Here is a 27,386-nt window from a genome sequence, read left to right as displayed (position 1 = left end):
AAACTCTAGTGGTTTGCACTGATTTTAGAACAGGTAAGGGGAGTTGTTAGGCACGACGCGAAGTGCAAACCACTGCCTCTTGGGGCACTTATGGAGTGGAGAGCTTATGGAGTGGAGAGCTTGGGGCGATAACTAAAACTGTTACTACAAATATTTGATATGGTTTCATAAATAAAGACAATTCAATTTCAGAAACAATAGTTTAATGATAAACCGACATTCTTCCGCCACTACAAAATATAGTTCCTAAATAAATCATTGCCAAGCAACCCTTGAAGAAACGCAACAGACAGATGGAACACTCACTAGGTATGAAATGCGCTGTTTGAATACACAGCCTTGCCTTGGCATTCGCTGCGCAGTAATATGGAAAGTTATCATAGAATGTTATGAGGACAAATTGTAAGGTTATGCTGGATTTTACAACGGCTTTTAGCCAATCACAATCAAGGATTTGAACAATCAGTTTTAGAATAGCAAATTGTTTATTTTAGTCATGGTACAGTGGCATACAATACACAGTTGTGAGCGGATGCTTACTGTGTCCAACTGAGCTCAAGACGAATGTGTTACGAGTCAAGAAGCATAAAGTCTATTTTTGATGAATGTTTAAGCACCCCCCCCCCAAAAAAAAGAAAAAACATTATACATAAAGGAGCAGCCTGTCTATGAAATATAATTAAATAAAAATAAATAAACATCTCATCTTCACTGCGACAGTGGTGCAAACTCTAGGTTGCGGTGCAGTTTTTTCCTCAAGTGCCCTGTGTGTAAGGGCATAGCACCAAATCTGCAGTTTAACCCCCTCACGGTACTCTTAAGCCCCTGCCTGTGCTCATCATGATCTTGGACTGGACTGGACTGTTTGCTAAAAGCGTTGTGCTACGACCATTGAGAGACCATCATTTTTGAATCAATGACCGTATACAATGTATGGACTGCTTGGGGTGGTATGTCAAAATGAGACATATTCCTCTTGTTTTCAGTCAAACACCTAATTTCAAAGTCATTGTTTTGTGAACTTTCTTTCTTGGCTAAAATGGTCACAGCACATTAGTGCTTCAGCAATATGCAGTCCTCATCTGTCCCTTCTAATGTATCGGGATGCTTGTGATGTGTTTCACACATACCATCTAAACCAGTGGTGAGTGTCTGTACATATGAGAGGTGAAGCCTAGAAAAACTGAATAAATACTATAAACACCTGAAAAGCTCACAAACTGGAGGAAAGTGACATAGGAAAAAGAAATTGCATCTCTTGGGGATAATCACGTTGATTTGGCTTGTCACTAGAATTAGTGTGTAATGTCTTACTCTACCCTTTTAAGGTAAAAATAAATAAATCATAATTAACCATAATTTCCCACAATATTTATACTAAGATTAACATGATACTGTATAAAACACTGTATACACAGTACATCATTAATCACAATGATGACAAAAGGAAGAAAAAAATACATCCTCGAAGAATAATAATAATAATAATAAAAAATCTCAATGATGTACTGTAGACTTCTTCACTGATGCAGTACCAGTATCCTGGAGGATGAGAGAGTAAACAGACACACACACACACGCACACACACTCCAGGTGAGACCACAAGAGAATTACAACAAGTCTTATTAATCCATGCTCTCATTTATATAAAAGTACATTAGGCACTAAAGTCAACTTTACTCATATAGCACATTTGAAAAACAGGAGTTGTACCGTAGTACTATACAGTTGGAGGTGAATACATTGAAATTAAATTGACAAACAAATATGAGAAATTAAACAAATAGAAAGCAATTAAAGTAATACATTAAAACTAATTTCCAAGGTTTCCAACTCAAACGGTTTCTAAGGTTCACACATGCATTTGCCTGGTTTAATGACTACTCGACTCTAGTATTCCAGACTGTTATGTGGTTGAGTTAAAAGCATTACCAGTGCTTTGATTACACTTGCCAATTTATTTCTTCAAGCCATTTGAATTTTTGTTTGAGGGGCACCAACATATTAGTCCCCTCTCCCCACATACCATGGGGTGATGCGATGCATTAGATCCATCATATCAACAGTCTTGTCTCATCACATCTAACAGAACAACACTTGGTGAATGTATAAGGACGAGAACCCAGCTTTCTGCCTCTGATATAAAGTAAACTGTGAAAGATGCAGCATGCATTACATAAAGCACCATTGCATAACGCACAACATACATTACACATAGACAAATATAGATGAGGTCACGTCAAAGTAACCTACAAGTTTTAAACAGACTACTGAACAACCTACAAGATAGCTTTGGTCTTGCAGTATCTTTCTTTTTCCATATAAGAGACATCTCAAATTTGTGCTATTTTTGCACATTTGGAAAAAGTTGAATTTGAAAGGAGAGGGAGTTTGAGTGAGCCAAGTCTCGCATCATCATGCTCATTATGAAGGGGTGTGCTTTTCTGACACACGTATGACACAGTGTGACTGCCTGACTTCTTGATGATACCAACTGGACTTGGGGGAATGAGCACCATTAACCACAATGGTGATGGGACAATATAGATCATGCCCAGTAACCACGGCAACCATGGCTTGGCTTGGCCCAGCACAATTAGTGCTCACTACTTGCTTCATGCCAAAGGCCAATAAGTGGATTGGGTCCTGTATCTCTCCTGCCAGATGTGTATGAAAACCATGGCAACCATGGCTTGAGCAGGTCAGGAGAGATACAAAAAAAGAATGTTAACAGGCAAATGCCACTGGACTAAGCACGCACAAACGCACGCACGCACGCACACACACACTAAAGATTTAATTCAGCTTGGCAGATAATCAAGAGTAGTACTACTGTGTAACTACAATAAACTGTCATTGTAATGGAATAAAACAATGTCTTTCCTGTGGTCCCTTTGTGCAAATGTAATCAACTGACTCTAAAGCTAGACAAACTATTGCTGGAGTTCACCTTTGACCGCTCACCTTTAGTCCGCCCCTTGAGCGGAACCTTCAATGGGCTTGGTCTCGCCCCCTTCGCCCTCCTCCACCCCTGCCTGAGTCATGAGGTCAGCGATATTCTTCTCCAGGTCATCGATGCGAGTGCTCATCTCATCGAGTGACTCCAGTTAAGGAACAGAACACATTCACCTGCCTGTCTATTTACATCTATTCACTGATTTAATCTTATTACTTATTCACTGATTTAATATAAATACTTTATAATATATAAGTATGTGTGCTTGCTGCATTTAGAGCCCATGACCTTTACAGTGTTAGTACCTTACGCTGCCTATCGGGTCATATGATAACGATACAATATACACAGAGCATGTAATGGCAACCATATGATAACTAAGAGGTGAAGACTATTCTGAGGGCCCTCAATGGAAGATGGTCTAAGTAAAGAATACTGCAAAATATGTGAATTAAATTTGATCTGTTCCAAAAGCTTTATTTTTTTCTTCTTCCTCCAGACAACCTACAATTCCAGCCAACAACTCCCTCTTGCTCTCAATACAAATCATTTTACAACCATCAGCTGTGGGTGTAGTGCACAATCCCACTTAAGGTAAAACAGCTATTATGTCTTGTGTAAGGGTGTGACTAATATGGCACTTATTCTTTCTAAATGCCATGTTAAATGCATTAACATTTCTCAAAGTTGTAAAGACCTCAGGTAAATGTCATGAGTAATTCTCAGCATTGTTTTAAACCATCACCAACTGTAGTGTGCATAAATGCTGCATAAACTCCCACACATACTCTTAATAATACAACATGCACACAAGCATACTTTGCATGGCAACAAGGATATTCCTGCCGATAATCTGGTCTGACATGGTCTGAAACTTGTCCTGCATTTGCTGAAGTAGGGTCTGGACCTAGATGGAAAGAGAGCGGGTATAGAATTATATTTGTTCATTACGAGTTAATGTTAATTAACAGATGTTAAAGAAAGCAGTTTCAACATTTTAATTTTGAACGCATCCTTGTGCGTCTCCAGCTTTGTCGTGGGCGGACACGTTCCAAGCCTCTAGCGTAACACTCTGGAAAAAGGAGTTGAACCAGGTGGGCGTTTGGTTCACCTTGCCGTAGCACCGAAGAGCAAAATTGCTTAGTTGCCTCCCACGCTTTAACAAAATAGAAACCATGGAAACTGTGGAGAGTCCGCTGCCAAGATTAGCCTGGCTTATGGGTCAATGACAAATAAGGCTTTAAAAAAAATATTTTTAAAATGTGTTTTCAAAATTGATGTAATGCATGTTTTTGAAATTGGAGCAATGTGTTGAAACAAGTCTTATTTGGTAAATAACTTTTCAAAGTGATTAAATTCATTTTTTGACTGTATTTTTAACTTCACCACCCAATAAATGTCAGGTGGCGCAACCAAATATTTGTAAAAAATATATATATTTACCTACTATTAACTCAAAGTGATTTTTTTAGCAAGTGTTCCTTAGTTTGTATACAGTGCCTTACAGATTATTATTTTGTGTTTGTTTTTTGTATTAACAACAATTTTAGATTATCGCACCCTAGCACCAGGTATTTTGTAAATGTTGAGTATCCAATTTTACATTTAAAGACCGAAAAATTGTTTTATGAATATACAAAATTAATGTTTTCAATACAATAGCTATGCACATCATAGTTTGAAACCACTTGTCACTTTAATCTATTATTTATTGTCTTAAATACAAATGTTACCTGGTCGCACCACCTGACGATTCAGTTGTGCCACCTGACAACAGTAGTAATGACTGCATTTTTATTTCAAATACAACAAAAAAATGTTTAAGTTAACAGTCTCTGCTGATGTTAAGGTAGTATATTGATCACATTTATCAAGGCTATTAAAAAAAAGGAAGTGAATTGATCAAAAACAGGATATAGGCCACAGGATCACATTCGGTATAGGAATAGGCTATAGTGCAACAGATTGATTAGATGTACTGTAATTGATTGTAAATGATCAACAACAAAGTCACACTCTAAAGTATCAGGTTTTGATTTGATACTTTACTCCAAGGTTCTGATATCACTTTGAGGACATCCTTTGTATAGTCAAAAATGATATCAGCTGGATGGGCTGAGCAAAAAAAAAAATATTATTTCGGTACTGGGTGACTGGACCGTCACTCATTATGTATAAAGTTGTGGGGGATGGGTTGCATTTCCTCATTACATCCCTTAGCACTGGCTCCAAGTGGGCCCACACAGCTCTCTCATTGTGCCGAAGGGACGCAGAGATGGTGGCATAGGCCTGTTAGCCAGCTGTTGTATAAGCTACACAGGTGTGGACTGTAGCTTGCTTCCGACTCCCTCCAAAATGGAAAGACTGTACCTCACTATGAAGCTAGCAGGAGAAGTTTTCAGAAAAATCGATGTGGAGGACAACTTCATCTTCTCTTAGGCTTTCTTTCAAAAAACCTGCATTCTTTGGCTTGCTGTGGCCAATTGTAGTGGCATTTGGCTAGCACGGCTGTCGAGCTTATGGTTGAAATGTTTCAACAGTTCTGTACAGGTTCCAAAATTTGAAAGGTCTGACAACTGTATAAAAGTATCTACTACCAAATCCAGGCTTGCATTACAGTTTATCATACCTTTCTTTTCTTTTTGCAAGGTATATTTGTCTTGCAGCCGGATAATTATGAGCTCCCTGTGTCGTGCAGATTTTTCTTTAGTTGATAATGACATCTAAAATGACTTAAAATAATCATGAAAATGTTAGAAACTATATACCATCTTTAATATTAAACTTATAAACATTTTAGAAAATTAATAGACAATCTAAGAGCCTTATATATCATATTATAATTAATAATAATATTATAAGGTATAATGTATAGTTAAATTCCCTGCAGTTGCGCCACCTGACTGACTGGTTGCACCACCTGACATTTTCCCCACTAATTTCAAATTAAACAGGCCTCTATTTGGACACCTGTATTAGTTTTTGAGTTCAAGTTCAAGTTCATTCATATAATAATTTAATGTAAAAAGAGCTTTATGATAAAATAACATTTCCCTAGTTTTACATTGGTTGTACCACCTGACATAGAAAGTGAACCAATCTTACTAGGAGTTGAAAGTAACTATTTTTATCAAAATTTGAGAGAAAATTACCAACCTTTTCAATCAGTCATAAAGGTCAATTGGGGTCCTCTTGATGATTCAATATCCTGTTTACTATTATTGACATTCTACTTCAGAATAAAAGACACATTTTTACGGTTGTGCCACCCTGACATTTGAGAGCTTACAAATTGATGGACAAAAGTTTTTTAATTATCTCAACTAGATCAAAGTATTGATATCTGGAAAATTGGATTTATTTGAAAGGTTTCAAACATAAAATCATGCCAAAGTATTTTACTTTGAATTTATTTTCATTAAAACACCATTTTTTAATACTTTTTTAGTCTGTTCATTTGCACGGACGGTTGCGCCACCTGACATTTTGGGGGTTTGAGATCCCAAAACATAAAATAATATCCTTTTTTCTGATTTCCTGAAAATGAATTCAAACTAAATAGATTTAATAGAATAAAGTGATGCATGTCATGAATTGATTCAAACTATTTAAAAATAAAATGATGCAGTCGGACACAAAAATATGCATGTCATGTCATTGACCCATATGACAATGACAGATATAGGACTCTGTTGTTGGACAAAAGGCTCTCGTAACAAAACATCTATCTGCAACAAACGTTCAATGTTGTCAGTGGTGGACATGTGAATGATGTGCACTTAGTGCGTAGTATGTAACATTCTTACATTGACATATTAATTTGGCAGACGCTTTTAGCTCAAGTAACTAAACAACAAAGCCTTAACTTGCACAACAATTTCACTAAAGCTGACTGTTGTTGGGCTATTTCAACGAATGATGCAGGAAAGTAGTATCTACGATATCTAACGAACATAGTTGCAAACAGCGCTGGGTAGGTCCTACCAGGTTATCATACCTATACTATAGCCGATAGCTAAGGAACACTTGACACTCGTCAAACACTGATATTAAGACCGCCCAATTCACTATTAAGTTAACTATATTAGTTCGCTAAATAGAGAGGTGAGATAGTAAGGTTACATCGTTTTAACTTACACATCTAGCTAACTGCCTAGCGACCGAGTCATCATAGCCAAATAGGTTACATTGCAGCAACGTTAGTTAGCCATCATAGCTAACCACTTTGCTTTTACCAGCTGGACATCGATGTGAATAAGACAGCATCGTCCGTGAAGTTTTTGGAAGAATTTGGAATTCACTTGGGCATAACAGTATTTCGTCAGTCCTTATAATTTAACGTTAAAACCTCAGCATTTGAAGCTGGGTAGGGTGACGTTAGCCAAATAAGTTGTCATAAGCTAATATTATCATTGACGTTAGCTGATTCACTTACCACAACGGTCATATCTTGAACAGATTTGGGGTCCGGCTCTGACATTGTAGACTGTTTTGGGTCGCTGCTTGTTTGAGTTAAGTCCTCCACACTTGAACAACCGTTTTTTCCTCCAAGGGTGGTGATACTACCTTGCTCCAATTTCCCTGCTCCAGAGACTGTACCAACCAGTGTGCTGCTAGCTAGATATATTTTTCAGGAGCAACGTGCCACCAGCAACAATATAAGCTGCCACTCGTAGTTGCTTCAAAATTAAAGTAAAAACTTTGAATTATTCAAAGAAAGAAAATGCACCTCAAACTGTTTGGGTTACCAAAGGACCACTTAACGACGTAGAGGTGGGAAAATACAAACCAAACTATATATATATATAGAAAAGCGTGAAATGCGTTTTTAAAGACTAAGAACCTAGAAGCTGAAATGTCTTATCGGAAATTGTACCACTTAGTTGTTTGAACATCTTCATAAGTAATTCCACCTGCCTGAGTCTGAGAGTTGAAAGGTAATCTATATAAAATGCTTAGATTTGGTCTACAATAATCAACTTCAAATTGTGTGGCAGTGAAAAAAAAAAAAAAAAATTGTGCATCCTTCATAAGTGCATGAAATTCAATTCGTATGATAAGTACTTTAAGGAAGCATATTCGCCATTGTTGTAAAAGTATGTGTTGTATGCATTTCTGTGTGTGTGTCTGTGTGTGTGTGTGTGTGTGTGTGTGTGTGTGTGTGTGTGTGTGTGTGTGTGTGTGTGTGTGTGTGTGTGTGTGTGTGTGTGTGTGTGTGTGTGTGTGTTTGTATTTGTATTGCATTATCCAAATATATTTGAAATAGGACAAAAAATAGGAGAACTTCAACTCACAACTCTGTTCTGCCTAGTCATATTCACAGTCTATAGGCTCATTTTATTCAGTAATGAATAGAATGTATGTTCTATGACTCAATAGCTCATCAGCTATATGGCCCGTGGTGTGAAATGCAACTTTCTGGATGTTGTCGTCATGTATAATAGATTACATGGAGAAATGAATGATAATAAACAACGAAAATGTACTTGTTGCGTGACCAACCTAAAAGGCTACCATCTCGTTCTGTGGTTATTTGCAAGATTAATATGATAAAATCACTAAATTCGCAGATGCAGTAAGCAGTGTTTATCTAGACTTGATAGCAGCGCAGCGGGGATAGTCGTGCAAACATTTTGAAACATTTTCAATAAAACTTTGGGAGAGGAGTTTTATTTTGACGCTATTCGCCGTCATATTTCCGACGTCGCGTACTGTTGCTTATTGTAGCTGTATCAACGGAACTTTTTTCAGTCGACTTCTTCTTTAGTTAGCAAATTGTGAGAGGACAAGGTGTCACATAGGTTTAAAAGGTTGCACCACCAATAGTGTAAGGTTGGTATTACACAAAGTTACATTAACGTATAGCGTTTTCCTAATTTTAAGATAATATATTTGAAATTAAGCACAAAAACAACTATGCCAAGTCAGAGACCATATAAACTGGCAAAGAGCAGAGCCTGTACGTGTCTCTTGCTCTTCGTCGTTGTCCTCCTACTTATGATATTTAATTCCTGATTTGTGCGCCTTAAGAAAACCTAGACAAACCCATCGAACATATTTTAAAAGTCAAGAAACAGTTCCACCTGACGGTGTGATATACTACTACAGGCCAACAATGTTCAGCCAATGAGCGTGTCTTCACCGGCGGTGACGCAATCTCCTGTTCTCAAACCAAGTGGGGTGGTAGCCAGCAAGTCAGATCCTTGCAAACCCCTTAATAATTATATGTAATTTTGTATGTGCATTTTGTGTAGTTCGTCATGCCGATTCTTTGTTCTGCAGTAGGATGCACGAATCGTTTTGTAAAAGGCTCGGAAATCCGTTTTTATCGGTAAGAACATATTGTGTTTACGTTTGTGGTCCATGAAGATTTTCAATCAGTTAGCATAGCAAGCTGGCTAGTGAGGTAGCCAGTGTGGTACCTGGCCGTGTGGGCACGTTACCTGGCTAACATCTTAATCCTATAGAAAGCCGATTAAACGTATGTGTGATATTGTCATATTAATGTGCAGTTTACGTAGACTGTCAGTGTTAACTTCGTTTGGGGCTTAACGTATGGTTGTTTGAAGTCTTGCTCAAAGTTTCTCAACCCTTTGTATCCTCAAAGGCCCCCTCCCTGTCAACATTGTCCGAGCTCGATACATATTTTAAAATATTAAAAATGTGAAATAAGGGGGTCTTAGGCTAGTCTAGTGTTAACAGAAATGATTTCATTACATCTCCGCTGTGATGTTACAGGGTGCGACTTGGAGAAATGGGTGGGTTTAGAGCGACGATAAATCACAGTGCTTTCAGAGTTGTTTCAAGCCTTTGACTTTCTGTCAGGCACAGTACGTGAACACACACAACCCAGCGATGGTTTCAGCATTTTAGATTTGAAATTAACTCAGCTCCTCGGCTCTTTTATCTTCTCGCTTTTCTCCCCTCCCCTCCTTGCACTTCACTTCTCATTAGGTTCCCAATTAGTAAGCCTCATCTAGCCGACCAGTGGGTGCGTAGTCTTGGCCGCAAGAACTTCGTCCCCACCACCAACTCCTGCCTTTGCTCAGAGCACTTCCAACCAGACTGTTTCCGAGACTACAACGGCAAGCCCTTCCTGCGGGAGGACGCTGTGCCAACCATCTTCAGCTGGAACAAGCAGGTGGGGTGTGCTGAGAGAGTGATGGTTTCACATGAGATACTTGTGCTGTTTGGCAACCACTGGTGTTGAACTGACTGAAGAATGCTCCCTAATCAGTGAGAAGTAACCTTGGTGACTATATAATACCAGACACAGTGAATTTAGAAACTATTGAGATTTATTTTTTCATGTTTTCTTAGGTTGCTGCCTTAAAGTTAAGGGGTCTGAATACTTTCTGAATGTGCTGTATCTAAATGCCATATCTGAGTGAATGACTGACAGTTTTCTTTAAGTGCCAGTAGATTTTTGTAAATACAAGAGATGGGAATATGTTTGCTTAGTGAACTACACCTCACACCACAGTCTCTTTTTAAGGATGCAGTCTGCAATTCTGGCAAAAGCTTGTTGATATTTGAGCTCAACAGCCAATCAACCCCCCCCCCCCCCCCCCCCCCCTTCAGGCTTCTGAACCAAGCACACACACACACACACTGAATGGACACCTAAATGACGGCAAGGGCAAATGTGCTGAATTTGACCCTACCTTATGTCTTCCTTCCTGATATGGGGTGAAAGGTTACAAAGTCTGAGTAATTGTCATGTGTTTGCTTCTCTTTAATACCACTTGTGGAGCTGTAGCCTGAAAAAAGTATTTTTTATTCACCAGTATTTTTTATTTTTTATTCACCAGCCGCCACTGTTGTGTTGCTGAAAAAAATCAACCAGATTCTAAAGGAATGCAGCATGTTGCAATTAGTTCAAATGTGACCAGGCTCTGAGGTGCCTAATAGAAACTATACTTGGGGGCTACTGTGAAGACAAACAGTCCAGGTTGAGAAGCTGTGGTGGGACCGCTAACTTTTTACCCCCTGGCCAAACAACGTGAATGATTAGATCCAGAAAATGTACATTGTCAGAGTAAATTCTGCCTTACAGAAACATAAAAGGGGAAGTTCAAGTCACAACTCTGTAATGCCTGTTCATATAAAACACAGTCTATAGGCTACACAAAGTGACATGACTATACAGCGTTTTCTCATAGTTAAACTTATAATGATGGATGGATACATTTGAAATGAAGCCCTACTACTTTCAAAGGCGGATACAGAAAAGATAAATTGTAAAAAAAACATACAGTGAATGTATCTCTTCCTCTAGAGGACTGCCGAGTGAAATGTGCTGACTTTGACAAAAGCGTATTAGATTAGAATCACCGACTATGCATTTAAGCTTCTATTTTTGTGTTGGAGATCTTCACAGGCATTTTAAGTTAGCAGCATTACCATAGTTTGGGTGAATGTTTCCAGTCTGATAGTGTTTTTCCTCGTCTGACTCCCTGCACTTCTCCCACTCTCTTCAAGATCGAGCTGCGTCGGAATCGCGGCCCACCGCTTGCCTCCACGCAGGACAAACCCAAACTTCGTAACCAGGAGAAAAGACAGTCCAGCAAAGATGCCAGGGTGAGTGACACACACTACTCACACATCCCTACTGTACACACACACACACACACTCTTCATATGTCTACTGTACATACACACACTGCTCATATGTCTACTGTACACACACACACACACACACACACGCAAAACACACACACTACTTGTACAAGTCTACTGTACACACACACACACACAGACACAGACACACACACAAACACACACTACTCGTACGACTCTACTGTACACACACACACACACACACACACACACACATACATACACACACACACACACACACACACACCCACACACACTACTCGTAGTACTACTGCACAGACACAAACTCACAGCAGTTAATACAGGTGGTCAGGTTGCAATATCATATTAATTTGATTAATTGAAAATGATTTGGCTCATCTAAATTATGCTATTTCGTCTGGCCAATTGTGACTAGTCCACATTTGAGATGTTAATCAATTTACAGTTTAGACTTAATGCAGCACCCTCTTGTGTGTCATTTGGACCCAGTTTATACTATGCTCGTGGGATTATGGCCATGTCTCCATAAAGTATCTCTATATTTTTGTGATAATCAGCTTCTTCTGTGTTCACAGGGGAGGATATTGGACAAGAAGGAGAAGAGGAGAGGAAAGATAGCTGAAAGGTACAGGAATTTCTATGGCACATTTCCATAGAAGAGGGGGGGGGGGGGGGGGGCTAGACTTGTCTCCTCAGACTTGTCTTGTGTCCATCTCTGAGGGTGGACCTGGGCTTACGGCCCACAAAGACTCAGTTCATCGCTGGGGTGGAGCGGGGCCAAATCACGGCTGAATTAGGAACTTTTGGAATGGAATGGAATGCAAGGCAACAATAATATCGGAAAAAAATTGAAAACTGATCAGAGAGGTTGAGGTCTGAATCACAGAAGAGATATTAAGATGCATGTGTCTCTATTGATGGTAAAATGAACTGCAGCTTGGCTGAGGCAAAATTAGTGTGTAAGCTTGATGTTCTCTCTCCCCCCCCCCCCCCACTGTGTCTCCAGGCAGCCCATGACGGGGAAGAGTAAAGTGTACGACGGCCGTGGGCTGCTCATCTCATGCGGCCGCGACCTGTGCGACTGTCTGGACGCAGACTGCATGGGCTGCTTCTACCCCTGCCCCGAATGCGGATCGCGCAAGTGCGGCGTGGAGTGCCGCTGCGACAGGAAGTGGCTCTACGAGCAGGTGGAGGTGGAGGGCGGTGAAATCATACGCAACAAGTTCGCCCTCTAGCTGCAGATGAGGGGTGGAGGAGGAGGAGGAGGAGGAGGAGATAAGTGTGGAAGGATTATTAAACCGGTTCACACATGGACAAGAAGAAGAAGAGGAGGAGGAGGAGGAGAAAGAAGAAGAAGGAGGAGAGTAGAAAAGAGAAGCGGCTTCTCAAACAGGTTTAAATGCTGGTCACATTTGGATGAGGAGGTGAAGAGACGATGCTGGCAGGGGAGCAAGGGTTGGGAGTGTGGATTATGATGACATTATTAATGAAATGAAATTTATGAAACAATGACATTACTAATATTTTCTTTTTTATTTGTTATTCTCTTCTGTAGAGGTCCTGATATTGTGTTTGCAACTCACCTCATGTTAGTGTGCAGTGCTTTTTATATTCTTTTCTTTCAAACACCTTTTGTATGTTATATTATTTTTAATTAAACACCTTTTTTTAATTTACTGTTTTGTGCTCGTGTCATGCATCCATTTATCAATTGGTAGTTTTGGTGAAGGACATTCTAATAGACCACTTTATTTAGCATGAGTCTGTGTATCGAAAAATACTCATGTCTTAACATAAGGCACGAAACTAAACAGATCTGCTCATCAAAGAAAAACAAACTGCAGTAATGTTGTTTGCACTGGTAGTGAAATAAGGAGACCTTTGCTGCTTATGATATAAGTTTTAATGAAGCCTTGCAGGGCTTTAGGAACCACAGTGTGCTAAATGACCACTAGGGGGCCCACTCTCCTTGGCTGGTGGTACTGCAGCAGTAGAGGCTTAGGGGAGCAGCCATTCATGTTGGTGAGAACGTCACACACGTATTCATCCGTGCAGGAGCTGCACTCGCAGCTCAGGGCCTTTGTGACGGTCAGCAGCTGGTCGTAACTGGATCCTGTGTGGCAGTGGACGAGGAAACTTCGAGTCTCGGTGGCGGAATCCTGGAATTGGCAGCTCCTATCCGACAGTCGTTCGGAGCCAATATACACAGATTTCTGTACATGCACACGCACACACACACACACACGCACACACACAAACAAAATACACTTAAAGGAAGTCGTGTGCTTCATGAAGAATGATTTTTAACTGAGCCAAAATTTGTACTTTCTGTTTCTTTCTCATACACAGGATCCTGTGCTCACACATACACACAAAATAAACGTATCCCCCGCTTGTGGATTTCTGAATGAGCCAGAAGACTCTTGTCAACCTCAATTTCAAAAGCTTTGAAATGACACATTTCTGTAATCATATTGCTACAGCATTCACAAAGTGAATTTGTGTGTGTGTGTGTGTGTGTATGTGTTCTAACTGAGGCTGTCAGCGGTGATGACACAACTAATTTATTTATTAGCCACTGACACTGTTGAGTTCAATTGACAGGTGAGTCTGACTGATACATGAGTCTGATTGACAGGTGAATCTGACTGATTCGTGAGTCTGATTGACAGGTGAGTGTGCTAGATAGCAGTGTGCGATTGACAGGTGATGCGTTACTGTATTGTGGCACAGGCCGGCACATCCTTGGGTCTCTATGAAGCAGCTTCTGCCATCGTCCGTCTCCACGGGGGTGCTGATGTTGGCGAGGTGGCAGCCAGTCCAGCAGTCCGGCACCACCGCCTGCACCAGACTCCACAGCAAAACCATGACAACCACGTGCATCCTCAACTGGGTAGGGTTCACAAATTCTCAGAGATTATTATGTGTCATGGCAACACTGTGCACTTATTTGTTGTTTTAATTTGTAATGTACTTGTTTATTGTTAACACTCATCATTTACAGTACATCTCATCACACCACAGTGGTATATTGTTAAAAGCCCATGGTAAATCATATCTTATCAAACAGGCCCGGCTTTTCATAATGTGAAAATCATTTGGGTAATAGTTCTAATTCTTCTTATTATAATACACTATAATTACAATTTTTATTCATAAATCTGCAATTGAGCTGTAGACCCTCTTTGAAAATATAATTCTGAAAGTGAAACATTTCAAAATCAAAGACATAAAACTGAATGAAAGCATGTCCAAACCTGAGTGTGGTGAACTGAGTGTGGCCTCAGAGCCTTCTGTTGGAGATGCTGCTAAATGAACAACTACCTGAGAGAAAGAGAGAGAGAGAGAGTGAACATTTTTACACACTGTCTGGGATGCCTCTTTCAATTCACTGGCGATCCCTGACAACACAGACACCGCCTATCCTTGTCACAAACCCTGTCACAGCAATTAATATAGTTTGAAGCAATACTCATATACACACACAGAGAATCACTACCACAGCACACACTATCACCGTTCAGACTATGTGGTAACCTTTTGCACCTGTGTCAGGTTGAATGTAACTGAGCGAGTCCGAACCTTCCAAATGAATACAAGTCGAAGACATCTAAACTGATACAGGCAGTCGTATATAAACTAATTTCTTAACAGTCTTAAGATTTAGACAGGATGTCCATAAGGTCTGACGAACAGCATAACTGCATAGACGGGTCAGACAGTGCTGTGATGAATCGATAATTTCCCTCATGATTCCAAGGTACAAAAAATGATTTCAGTTAATGCTTTTGGGACAACAACAGCCTTGTAAATATCATGATCTTTTTAAAGGACAATCAATATTCAAACTTAATATGAAATTAGTATGAATTTGTCATAAAATGAATATGGACTACAAAGAGAGACATCATACAAAGAGACAGAAAGACATATGAACTATGTAGAAATATAGAGATGGAGTACCCTTACCACCTGTGGGGTCCTTGGGCTTCTCCGACGGGAATTCCTGCTTTTATGGTCCTGGCTGAACACCCACTCTTGGAGGGTAATCCACCAGTCTTCATGAATCGTTATGCACTTGTGTTCCAGATATTATCAGTGGGGCCCAGGGGCGGGAGGGGTTGGGGGGGTGAGCGTCTGGTCGATGTTAAGCCCTATGGCCCTGGCATATGATGGGCTTTCTCTGTTTGTGTAGTCCCTCACACACACACACGCACACACACGTTAAAAAACGCACACACACAAACACATACATGCCGTGTGTTTATGTGAGTCAGCTTATATTTCTGTGAAGTTGTGTGTTCATGTTTGAGTGTTCTTGTTCAGGTGTATGTGTGTGTGTGTGTGTGTGTGTGAGAGAGTTAATGTGTGTGTCTCGTTCTTTTTGCCGTGGCGTGTGCAGGGGCTTGGTGCTGTGGATACTAGACAATCACACACACGCGCTTTACTGGTGGTGGGTTCTTTTCTTTGGTTCGCAGCTAATAAGACCGTGTAGCTAATTTCCTGTCACCACGTATCTCTATCTTCAGTGTTGAAATTATCAACTGTGTGTTTGTGTGTGTGTGTGTGTGTGTGTGTGTGTGTGTGTGTGTGTGTGTGTGTGTGTGTGTGTGTGTGTGTGTGTGTGTGTGTGTGTTTGTTTGTGTGTGTGTGTGTGTGTGTGTGTGTGTGTGTGTGTGTGTGTGTGTGTGTCTGAGTGAGTGAGTGTGTGTGTGTTTCCGTACTCTTTGAAACAAGGTCAGGTGTGTGAGGAGTTTGTTTAGTTGAGAACATGGGCTCAAGCCTCCAAGGTCTCCTGCCTCTGGCGTGAGCTGCTGGATCAACATCGCCCACCTTCGGAAAAGCTGCCTGTCTCGTCACTCCCACATCCCTCTCAAACACCTGCAGACAAAGCATCTGCTGTGCACGCTGCCAAAGCATATCAATACCTGTCTGACTGGAACATTTCTTCCTTTCATATCTCAGGTTTTACATTCAACATTTTAAACATCTTATTTCCATTCATTCATTCATTCATTCATTCATTCATTCATGCAGTCATTTTGAGACAGTATGTGTTTTGACTGGGCTACACGAGCAGTATTTGTTAAATAAAATAGAGGAGGGGCGTCCCTCTCTCCGTTTAAGAAGCTCTTGAAGACCCAACCCTTCAGAGAGCACCTCCTTTCCTAACTTGCACTTACTCTCCCTCCCTTTACCTCTCCTTATCCTTCCTCTAATTCTATCTCATCTTACTAGTACTTAACTCGAACTTACAGTAGTTACATTCCTGCACTTTTTTATTTCTTATGTAAAGCAGTGTTTCTTGTTACACTAGGTCTCGTATTGCTCGCAGCTTGATTGTTCTCTCCTTTGTACGTCGCTTTAGATAAAAGCATCTGCTAAATGACTAAATGTAAATGTGCCAGTATTTTCTCCTGAATTTTTAGTGTGCTGTATTCTACCTCATCTCATATTATGACACAATGAGCTGTTGTTGGAACATCTCCAGTTCCAGCAGAAGAGAGGACATTCAGAGGTCAGAGTGATTGATTGGCAGCCAAGTGGGAGTCGCAATTAGATGGAGCCTCTTCTGCCCACACTTTGGTATTTACATAAGGAGATCACAGGATGCTTCTGTTAACACATTTCCACCTGCCCCGGCCTAGCTGCCCTCCATGGGGCAAAGATAATGATAGGGGAACAGGTGGAGTAAATAAATGAAGACAGGAACCAGGGGAGAGGGATTGTGCAGTCTGCCGCACAAACACATACACACACACAGACACACACACACACACACACACACACACACACACACACACACACACAGTCACAAACTGCAATACACATATGCTGAGTCAGAGGGCTATGGGAGAGCTTCATCATCATCATCCTCATCATGGACATCATCATCCTCACAAACAACAACAGATAATAAGGTTTTATAAATAAGGATAGATTCATAATTCTCAATTGTAAAACATTGTTATAGTAACCTTTCATATACCTTCACAGAGACATGAGGAGAGGATGCAGGAGAGTGCACGGATGGGGGATCTTATGGAGGAAGGATGACTACTGAGCCAACAGTCGAGTGGGGGTATAGGGGTAATGCCATCATCATCATCATTATTCCAATTATCACTGTTGACATCTTTACTAATGTGGAAAAGGCCTTGCCATATATAATACTAGCATGATAAATCTGTGGGGAAACGTTTGCATAATACATTTCATACTCTTCAACAATGCAAGGTAGGTCATATATAGAAATTTGTATATGTTACTGTATATGAAAGGGGCCATATTTATGTTTATTACACACTGTTATCGTATACTATTTAAAACTGAAGTATTTTAGGGATGGGGTACTACCATCATAATCATGAAACCCGTTATCATTCTTGTCATCATCGTGTTTTTCAAAACAAATCAAATCAAACTTTATTTGTACGGCACATTTCATACACATTTCATACACGGCACATTTCATATGCAGGTAACACAATGTGCCTCACAGTAGGAAGGAAAGAAATGGGGGGGAGGGGGGTTTACAAATACTTGTAAAGAGACACAGATAGGAAAATAAGTAAACGTTAGATAAATGTTAAATAGATACATTTTACATGATTCAGATCAACCTCACCTGTGTGACTGTATTAGGGTGGGGTAATATCATGATACTCATCTACGTCATGATCGTTATTATCAATGTCACAGAACATTGTAAAGGACCACAGCCACCCAGGCTATGGAATATTCACATTGCTGCCGTCTGGTAGACGCTACCGGAGCATCCGAACACGGACTACCAGACTTAACAGCTTTTTCCCCAGGCTGTAAGTCTTCTGAATCAGCAACATTGATCCACTGAACAGTCGCCATCACCATTGACTCTCTGCTCCCCCACTCATACAACTAACTTCACTTCTTCACACTTTTAACTGCTGCTAGCCCTTCTTGTACTTTAAATTGTTGTTACTTGTTAATGTTATATGTTATAGTGTTATAGTGTTATAGTGTTATATGTTATATGTTATATGTTATATGTTATATGTTATATGTTATATGTTGTATGTTATAGTGTTATATGTTATTTTTGGTATATGTTACTTTGTTATCTGTATGCCGTCTACTGCGTATATGTTGCTGGCCAAGTCTTAAGAATTTCGCTGTGCTGAAGCAATTTGGTAGCCTGACGATGTCATACTCATAATTCTAGTCAGAATATGAGTCTGAGACCGGACCACTGGGCTGTGATTATGGGGCGTGTTTCAACGAACCAGGAAAGAAAATTCCTCTTCGCTGAATTGGATACCTAGAACCAATCAGAGCAACGTAGTATTATTACCATCTGATAGATTAAACTTTTACCTGATCCCGTAGGAAGGACGGCAAAAACATCTTTTCAATCGACAAATGCCTTGATCGCGTTTCTCTGTTCCTCTTTCAAAATGAATGCGCTGTCAATATCTGTTGAGATATGCCTGCTCACGTTACTTAATTAGCACTCAAGGCTAGAAGCTACCATTAGTTTCAATGTTTTTTTTGTCTACGCTGTTAGCATAACCTTTCAATAATGGTCTAGAGTGCATAAGTTAAGACCTACAATCCTAGGCAACATTGGTGTTGCGTATACACAACTAACCGAGTCAATGTAGACATAAAAAAAGTCGTGTAGATACCTTAAATCATATCAAATATGTCCCACTAAGCTCCCGAGACGGCGCCATCTTTGTTCGATGTATACCGGTATTCTATCTATGTCTGTCCATCAACGTATAAAGCCCGCCCTTACAATTTGAATGGTCAGATCCCTTTTCGGGGCCGTTTAAACCCTCCCAACTAGCTCGACTCCAGACTGAATCTCCCAGACCAAAAATGTTGTGGGCGGAGTTCAGGCTGGTATCCAGGCTAGCAATTTGGTGCATGCGACAATAAACACTTTGACTTGACTCATCATCATCATCATCCTGTGCAGATATCATGATTATTCTGATTATCCACCGACACCCTTAATAGCATTGTCACAGTTGTCATTCTCATCATCACCATCATCATCATCATCATCATCACCACTGTTGTCTCATATATCAGTATTTTAAGAGAGACATGCTATCATATGGAATATTATGTTGATCGTCATGGAAATCAACATCATCCTTATCAGGTAGTACACAACAGGAGAATCTCTGCAGGGACTGAAGCAGCTCTAGCCAATTACAGTAGGCTCTGGGAGCAAGATGCTGTGTCGCCATGACAGCAGCATCCCCTGCTGCTGTCCCAGCCTAAAGCCTGGCTTCCTGTTAGCTTCCTTTTACTACACACACACAGTACTTTCCCAAAATAAATGTTGTGCCTCTTGGTAATATAATCAGTATATGTGGTAGACACAGCCCTGCAAGTGCATGGGGCCGGTGTGCTTCTCACCTGAATTCCCTCTGTGCTGAAGCCCTCACATGGACCAAAACACACACACGCATGCACACACACACAAACTCACACAGACTCATAAGCTCTCACAGACACACACACACTCCCTTTTATTCCACAGATGTGGTGGTGGTACTGAGGCATCGTGGGAAAGGGCTGAGTGGAAAACACCACCTTGCATAACCATACAAGGTCCTATGGGGGGTGACTGCTGTGCAACTACCTGCACACAAAGGTGTGTCCTGTGTGTACTGTGTCCTGTGTGTGTGTGTGTGTGTGTGTGTGTGCGTGCGTGTGTGTGTGTGTGTGTGTGTGTGTGTGTGTGTGTGAAGAAGGGGTGGTTATGTTTGTGGGTCCACGTGTGTGTGTGTGTGTATGTGTGGACACATAGAGTAAAGAAACCCTGCCGACTGTGGAGTGAGTATCTGCTATTCCCCTGGTTGGTGCCTCTCCTGTCTTCCTCTGAGTGGTAGGTAGAGAGCGCTGTCTCCTCAGCCTGTAGTTTCCACTGAGCTGAATGCCAGTGAGACAGCTCATGCCAGGAGAGCCAGCAGGCAGAGACGAAACATATGGAGCTGCCCGTCCGCCTCTTACCTTCAGCAACAGGAAGCAGCCCGGGACCAGGGAGTGTCAGCCTACTGCCACCTGAGCCTCTCATTATTAGTCTGGTTTGGTTATTGAGCAGATACTAGCATCCAAAGACTGAACGAATAGTATAGAACGTGGACTGCAACAACAACAACAAAAACAACAACAGTTATGACAATAACAAAAATAACATTTATTAACAATACATGAATGAAAACAAATGATTATATTGTTTAATAGTATTAGTATCATTGTTGTTGATTTTATTATTACCATTGTTGCTATTGTTATTGTTATTAGTATCTTGTAACAGTGGAAAGGACTCAGCCATGGCAATTTAATGCTTTTCCTATATATCTAGATATCTATACCTTAAAATCCTGTAATCTCCATTAATCAATTCATTAAGTTTTAACCAATCACTCAGATGATGGCATAGATTTATATTCAAATTAAAAATGAGTTGTAATGGTGGAACAAGAGCATTGTTGACCCCATAGTATGAAGCAAATTACCCAGCAAATAATTTGTAATAATATAAAAATAATACCAAACGTCAATTAGGCATGGAACAGCTATCAGTGGTTATCACGAGGCTATGGGGTAAACCAATGAAAGGATGATGGAAAGGACTGTGTGTGTTTGCGTGTGTGTGTGTGTGTGTGTGTGTGTGTGTGTGTGTGTGTGTGTGTGTGTGTGTGTGTGTGTGTGTGTGTGTGTGTGTGTGTGTGTGTGTGTGTGTGTGTGTGTGTGTGTGTGTGTGTGTGTGTGTGTGTGTGTGTGTGTGTGTGTGTGTGTGTGTGTTTATGCGTCTGTGGTAGGTGATGCATAGCTGTGGATTTAGGGGGACACAGGCCAGCCCCACCCATACTTCACCTATGTATACTGTCACTAAAAGTCACAAAATAGCTAGCATCACAGTCTTTCCGTTGATGAAATCTTCTTGTCTTGCCTATCTGTTTATGTCTTACCAGAGATGGTTTGTTTGAGTGAGACACCTCCTACCGCCTGCACACGCAGGTACAGGTGTCTGGACTCAACCTAACGAGCTTAGATTGCCTCAATGGTAAAGTATGTCATATCTGTCCACTAACCCAACTTTTAAAGTGCAGTATTTATGCTGAACACTTATAATGATATTGATAGTAAAATCATTCAACAGTATCTAAGATTTCAGTTTTCATTACTAAAGGAACTCAATCAATTAGGCAGTAACCTATGGATTCCGCATGACCACAGATATGAATCTGTTGGACAGAAGTAGTTTTTGTTGAAACACTGTCTAGAATCATAATACCTCAGTGGTTCTGAAGGAGCAGTGAAAGATTCATGTACGTTCTTCACATCTGGCTCTTTCGTTCCAATGTTCAGATATGTCTTTACATTCATCAAAGCTGTGAAAATATAAACAAACTCAATACAAGTCCTGTGGGAGTCAGGTGCATACAAGATACTAGAATATTCTATAGCACTGAAAATAAAGTATTGGTATAACACTGTATTGGTTTTTATACACCTCATTGTTTTCTTTAGAAACCTGATGATTTCATGATTTTCTGTTTAACTGTGCTTGGATATATTTTGTGATCTACCTATGATCATACCTTAATATCACATAAAAATTCATTGTAACATAAAGTCCCCAAGCATTTTTTCCTTTTTGACAACAAAAGCTATGTATTTCTCCTTCAACCAGCCATATTGTAGGCTAATTGCATGACTACAGATACATGTTGCTGGTCATGCCCTTTCGCTTGAGCATTTGCTGGTCAGGATAGTATCTTGAGAGCACTGGCTCTTTATGGACTGTTTCCTGAGTCAGACCGCATAGGAGTTATAGGATTCAGTTGACATTCTGTCCACTTGTAGGTGTCCCACTATGTTTGGGGTTAGGGTTGTAGGTGTCCACTATGTTTGGGGTTAGGGTTGTAGGTGTCCACTATGTTTGGAGGTCGGGTTGTAGATGTACTCACTATGTTTGGGGTTAGGGTTCGGGTTTTAGGTGTCCACTCTATGTTTAGGCAGCCTACAACTTAAGTGAAAGTTAATATTAGTTTTACAACTCCGGGTGGTATGAGAGGGATAAGTGCCTATCCCTAAATGTGCCATGGAAACATATCACGCTGGCACTGACTGTGATAAAAGTCTCTGATTTGTGGGGGTGTGAGGAGTGTAGAGACTGGGGGCTGAGTTGTTATATGACCAGAGACAAGAAAAACTCGTAATAACTTATAATTATCCACTTTACGAGTTGGGATGCTCAAAATGTTCAAAATAATATCTATTATTTTAACTGCTTTCTAGTTTTTCAGTTGTGCTGTGGAACAATGCATTAGCCCATGACACAGTGTAACTGTCATACGGCCAATAACCGTCTGCAATGCCACGGCATGGTCTTCCAGATGCCTCCCGATTAAGGAAGGAGAGCATGGGATGAATGAATAATGTATTGAAACAGTGTTGCCACAAATGATGGGAGAGCGCTATAAATCTGACTTACTGCAGGTCTTCATGGAACAGCCTGTTCCTTTACAGCGGGTCTCGATAGCGCCACATTAAATTTCACGTGATACTTATTCATATCGCTCATGCTTTAAATGTATCACTTATCGTCTAACCTCGGGGAGAGCTGATAAATGCTTTCAATTATCAGGCTGGGGAGACTGCGATGCAGCAGTGGCGATCAGAGGCGAGAGCGAGATGCTGAGCAGCGCGTTGAGTCGCAGCATGTAAACAGCACTACCAGCGTGCAGTTCCCCCGTCGCCTGAAGATTTGCCTCACTCTCTCTCTCTCTCTCTCCCACTCGCCTGGCGCAGGGAGTGTGATTGAGAAAGTTTTGGGAGATTGCAGCAGGGTGGTAGCACGCGCAGTGACCTGCTGCGGCCGCTGGGGGATGATCAAGGTCTGCCGGCTCTGCACGGAGAACGCCCGACGCGACGGCGCGAGGCTGCTCCACAACAACGCGCACGACACACGAGCAAGACTGCGCGGCAGACAGATGCGCTGGTTTCTGGGTTAACCCAAGGCTATTACACATGTCATACCCAAACTTTCAATCATCACGTTTCCTGACCGCTGTCCTTCTGCCAAGCCAACCTAGTGTGAGTACACCTGATCTTTTGTCATGCGTGTGTTCGAGATTGATGCGCCAGCAGTGTCTGCTTTTTTGGGGAGGGGAGATGTGCAGGTAATGAGAAATCCTGTTGAATTGAGACAACGCATCGAGACGAAAAGTGCCGTCTGTAGAGTGCGACAGAACACGGCAGGTGATGTTAAATGTTCGCTGGCTGACCACGACATGGGCTTTTTGTTTGTTTGCGGGGCAAGACGGAAATTGAAAAGAAACCTGAGATTTGTGTCCTCACCTATCAACAGCGTATTGTGCTGGAGGAGGAAGCAGAGAAAACATTCTGCCTGGCCTTTTTCTGTGTAAGCTATCTTTACTCAGGGCTTGGTGAGAAATTGCGTGTTAGAAGGGCTGGCAGGGATTTATTCTGAACATAGGGTGTCTTATCATTACGCAGTATCATAACGATTCTAATACTTCGTATAATAATAATAATAACAATCACAACAATAATACTGATAACAACAATAATATTAATAGTTGTTGATGATGAAGATGAGATTGTTGTTTTTATTTGTAATGTGTTGGTCAGGTGATTCCGCAGATGCTTGGATATGCGCGCTTTGCCTGGTAGTCGCGTAATTGAGTGATCTGATGTTGCCTGAACGCATGCGGTCTATAACATATTTGTTGTTGTCTCCCGCAGCTGTTACAGACGGAACAGAAATTCTGTGATCCAGACTCGCCGGAGGGGAAGAGGGCAGACTAGGAGCATCGGTTCCTACCATCAGCCTCCCTTCCATTCCCCTCCCCAAAATAAGCAATTCAGGAGAGACTGCGGACAAGCAAAGAGCCCTCATGCCTGCATACTTTCATACTGTGTGCGCTTTTCAAATGGGCATCAAGTCAACCCAGGTGCCTACCTGACCCCCCCCCCCCCCCCTATACGACAAGTAGGATTATTCTCCAGCTATTTCACAGCCCAGGCTGTCCAAAGCCCTCTCACCTCAGCTCCATAACATGCGGCCAGCACAGCCTCCGAAAGAAGAACAGAGTATCTTAAGTGTCAATAATGAAGCCATCGCAGCTTTATATGAGACAACTCTGCAAGACAGCTATCTGGAGATATTTCCTTCAAAAATAAAATGACTTAAACTCTTCCAATATGTCGTGACAATGTGAAACGAGGCCCGTAAATGTATTTTGCAAGGAGACAAACCAATAAGTTACTGAAAAAAGTAAAACTTCTATGACCTCATCAGTTGCGCCCAAACAGGTGTCAACCTGCAATTCAAAAAAAAGTCATTAGGTAGTAAAAAGCAAATACTATCTGTACAATAAATACCCTTTTATGGGGGCATCATTTAAACTGTGTAAGAGCTGAAGTGAAGAAACCGAAATGGAGTTTGCGATGGTGGGTGCAGACAGTGGCGGGTGCAACAGTCACCTTCCTTACGGCTATGCCCAGGCTCGCGCCAGGGAACAGGAGCGCGAGAAGGAGCGACAGTCGCGGGCGGCTGCCGAAACCGGGGAAGAGGGTGAAGAAGGAGGGGGCCAACCGTACAACCAGCAGCAGCAGCAGCAACAGCATCAGTCTTGCGCCGCCTCCTCATCGAATGCCAACAACAGTAGCGGCGGGAACGCCTCGCGCCCCTCCTCCTCCTCCTCCTCCTCCTCATACTCACAACAGCCACAGCAGCAACACCACGAGCCACAACAGCAACTTCTCAGAGAACGCAAAAAGAAGCGAGGCGTCGCGCGGTGGAGGAGAAACCGTGCGGCTCTCGGAGGAGACTTGCGCCACTCGGAGTTGGCGCTTCTCGGATCGGAGGAGGACATTATGATAGAGGAGGAGGAGGCGGAAGGCGAAGAGGAAGAGGAGGAGAGGGTACGCAAGAGACACAGCTTCATTTATAACATGGATGATGAAGAGGAGACTATCTCTCTTACTGACAGGCGTCCCCAGTCAGGATATGAAAATGTTTACAGTGAGTATGGCTGCTGCGAGAGAGTTATGATCAACATATCGGGTCTGAAGTTTGAGACCCAGAGAAAGACTCTCGCTCAGTTCCCGGACACTCTCCTGGGGGATCCCGATAAGCGAATCAGGTATTTCGACCCTCTTCGAAACGAATACTTTTTTGACAGGAACCGACCAAGCTTCGATGCCATTCTGTACTATTACCAATCAGGGGGGCGATTAAAGAGACCCGCTAATGTTCCATTTGACATTTTTTCCGAGGAGGTTAAGTTCTATGAACTAGGAGAGGAGGCAATGCTGAAGTTCCGAGAAGACGAGGGCTTTGTGAAGGAGGAAGAGAAACCACTTCCAGAGGACGAATTCAAACGTCAAATTTGGCTCTTGTTTGAGTACCCTGAGAGCTCCAGCCCAGCGAGAGGCATTGCAGTTGTGTCCGTTTTGGTTATTGTTATATCAATTGTTATTTTCTGCTTAGAAACATTGCCAGAGTTCAGGGACGACAAGGATTTCCACACTCCAGGTACTAATTCGTCACATGTTGACAATGGATTTACACCTTTCAACGACCCGTTTTTCATTGTGGAGACAGTGTGCATCATTTGGTTTTCCTTTGAGATTAGCGTGCGCTTCTTTGCCAGTCCGAGTAAAACTCTGTTCTTTCAAAACATTATGAACTCAATCGACATTGTTTCCATTTTGCCTTATTTCATCACGCTTGGTACTGATCTGGCCCAACAACAAGGCAAGGGAGACCAGGCCATGAGTTTCGCCATCCTCCGAATAATTCGACTGGTCAGAGTATTTCGAATATTCAAACTGTCACGGCACTCAAAGGGACTACAAATCCTCGGACATACGCTTCGCGCGAGCATGCGAGAGCTGGCTTTGCTTATTTTCTTCCTCGTCATTGGCGTCATCCTCTTCTCTAGCGCGGTGTACTTCGCCGAGGCGGATGAGCCCGCGTCTCAATTCACCAGCATCCCCGACGCTTTTTGGTGGGCGGTTGTTACCATGACAACGGTGGGTTACGGAGACATGAAACCCATAACAGTCGGCGGCAAGATTGTGGGCTCGCTCTGTGCCATTGCAGGCGTTTTAACCATAGCCTTGCCAGTTCCTGTTATAGTGTCCAATTTCAACTACTTCTACCACAGAGAAACGGACAACGAGGATCAAACACCTGTCGTGGAAACCCCCCCGCCGATCTGCCCATACTTCCCAGACTTCTTCAAGAAATTCAAGGGATCCCCGTCAGGTTCCTCGTTAGGTGACAAGGCGGCCGAGTATATGGAGATGGAGGAGGGAGTCACGGAATCTCTATGCGGCTTGGACAAGAGCCCCAGTAAAGGCAACGGTACAGACATAAGTCGAAAAAACAGTACGACCTCGAGAACACTACAGACAGACGTGTGACCATAACATGCAAAAATGACAAATATTTTTCTGTAATAGATGTCACGGTGAGGATTGCACAAAATTTTATTTTCCTTCCAAACAGCAGCACACACGCACTCGAGCGCACCAGGCACTCCTGCGCGTCACGCGTACAGCTCCCAGCAAAGCGTCCAAACACACACACACACACACACACACACACACACACACACACACACACACACACGATCTAGACTATAAATACACGTGGCTACGTTTGTAGAAAAGAGACTAAAAAGGCAACGCAAAAATCACCAGCTTTATGTTACTTGAAGAGATGTAAACAAATATTGACGCGTTCAAATTCGACTGACAGAATTCAAGACATTTACCTATTTTTTA

At 41.7% G+C, this 27,386-nt stretch overlaps 4 protein-coding genes across 4 annotated transcripts; 2 read left to right on the top strand and 2 right to left on the bottom strand.

Annotated features, from left to right (window-relative positions):
• Positions 1-315: 315 nt before the first annotated feature.
• On the bottom strand, positions 316-7,564 carry LOC308367509 (heat shock factor-binding protein 1-like). The gene is made up of 4 exons (XM_080841446.1): positions 7,393-7,564; positions 3,798-3,864; positions 2,966-3,098; positions 316-1,542 (listed from the first exon to the last, which is right to left on the bottom strand). Exons 1-3 carry the CDS (start codon positions 7,435-7,437, stop codon positions 2,968-2,970), a joined length of 243 nt encoding a protein of 80 aa, XP_080697572.1. The 5' UTR covers positions 7,438-7,564; the 3' UTR covers positions 316-1,542; positions 2,966-2,967.
• Positions 7,565-9,198: 1,634 nt separating this feature from the next.
• On the top strand, positions 9,199-12,793 carry arl14ep (ADP-ribosylation factor-like 14 effector protein; the record flags this gene model as incomplete). The annotated part of the gene is made up of 5 exons (XM_080840831.1): positions 9,199-9,288; positions 9,912-10,098; positions 11,439-11,537; positions 12,134-12,183; positions 12,565-12,793. The coding sequence occupies exons 1-5, from the start codon at positions 9,218-9,220 to the stop codon at positions 12,791-12,793; spliced, it is 636 nt and encodes a 211-aa protein (XP_080696957.1). The 5' UTR covers positions 9,199-9,217.
• A 705-nt stretch (positions 12,794-13,498) lies between these two features.
• On the bottom strand, positions 13,499-14,441 carry fshb (follicle stimulating hormone subunit beta; the record flags this gene model as incomplete). The annotated part of the gene is made up of 2 exons (XM_080840830.1): positions 13,499-13,771; positions 14,277-14,441. The coding sequence occupies 2 exons, from the start codon at positions 14,439-14,441 to the stop codon at positions 13,499-13,501; spliced, it is 438 nt and encodes a 145-aa protein (XP_080696956.1).
• Positions 14,442-25,028: 10,587 nt separating this feature from the next.
• Positions 25,029-27,023, top strand: kcna4 (potassium voltage-gated channel, shaker-related subfamily, member 4; the record flags this gene model as incomplete). The annotated part of the gene is made up of 1 exon (XM_080840661.1): positions 25,029-27,023. The coding sequence occupies one exon, from the start codon at positions 25,029-25,031 to the stop codon at positions 27,021-27,023; it is 1,995 nt and encodes a 664-aa protein (XP_080696787.1).
• Between the last annotated feature and the right edge of the window lie 363 nt (positions 27,024-27,386).

This window comes from Sprattus sprattus, assembly GCF_963457725.1.
Source record: "Sprattus sprattus genome assembly, chromosome: 6".
NCBI lineage: Eukaryota > Metazoa > Chordata > Actinopteri > Clupeiformes > Clupeidae > Sprattus > Sprattus sprattus.
This window is presented reverse-complemented; position numbering and strand designations above follow the sequence as displayed.

Excerpts from the sequence above, each read along its gene's own strand:
- LOC308367509 (XM_080841446.1), bottom strand. The coding sequence starts at position 7,437 with ATGTCAGAGCCGGACCCCAAATCTGTTCAAGATATGACCGTTGTG. Across the intron at positions 3,865-7,392 it reads TTCAAGATATGACCGTTGTG|GTCCAGACCCTACTTCAGCA; the intron begins GTAAGTGAATCA and ends CTTTCCATCTAG. Across the intron at positions 3,099-3,797 it reads AGACCAGATTATCGGCAGGA|TCGATGAGATGAGCACTCGC; the intron begins ATATCCTTGTTG and ends AACTGGAGTCAC.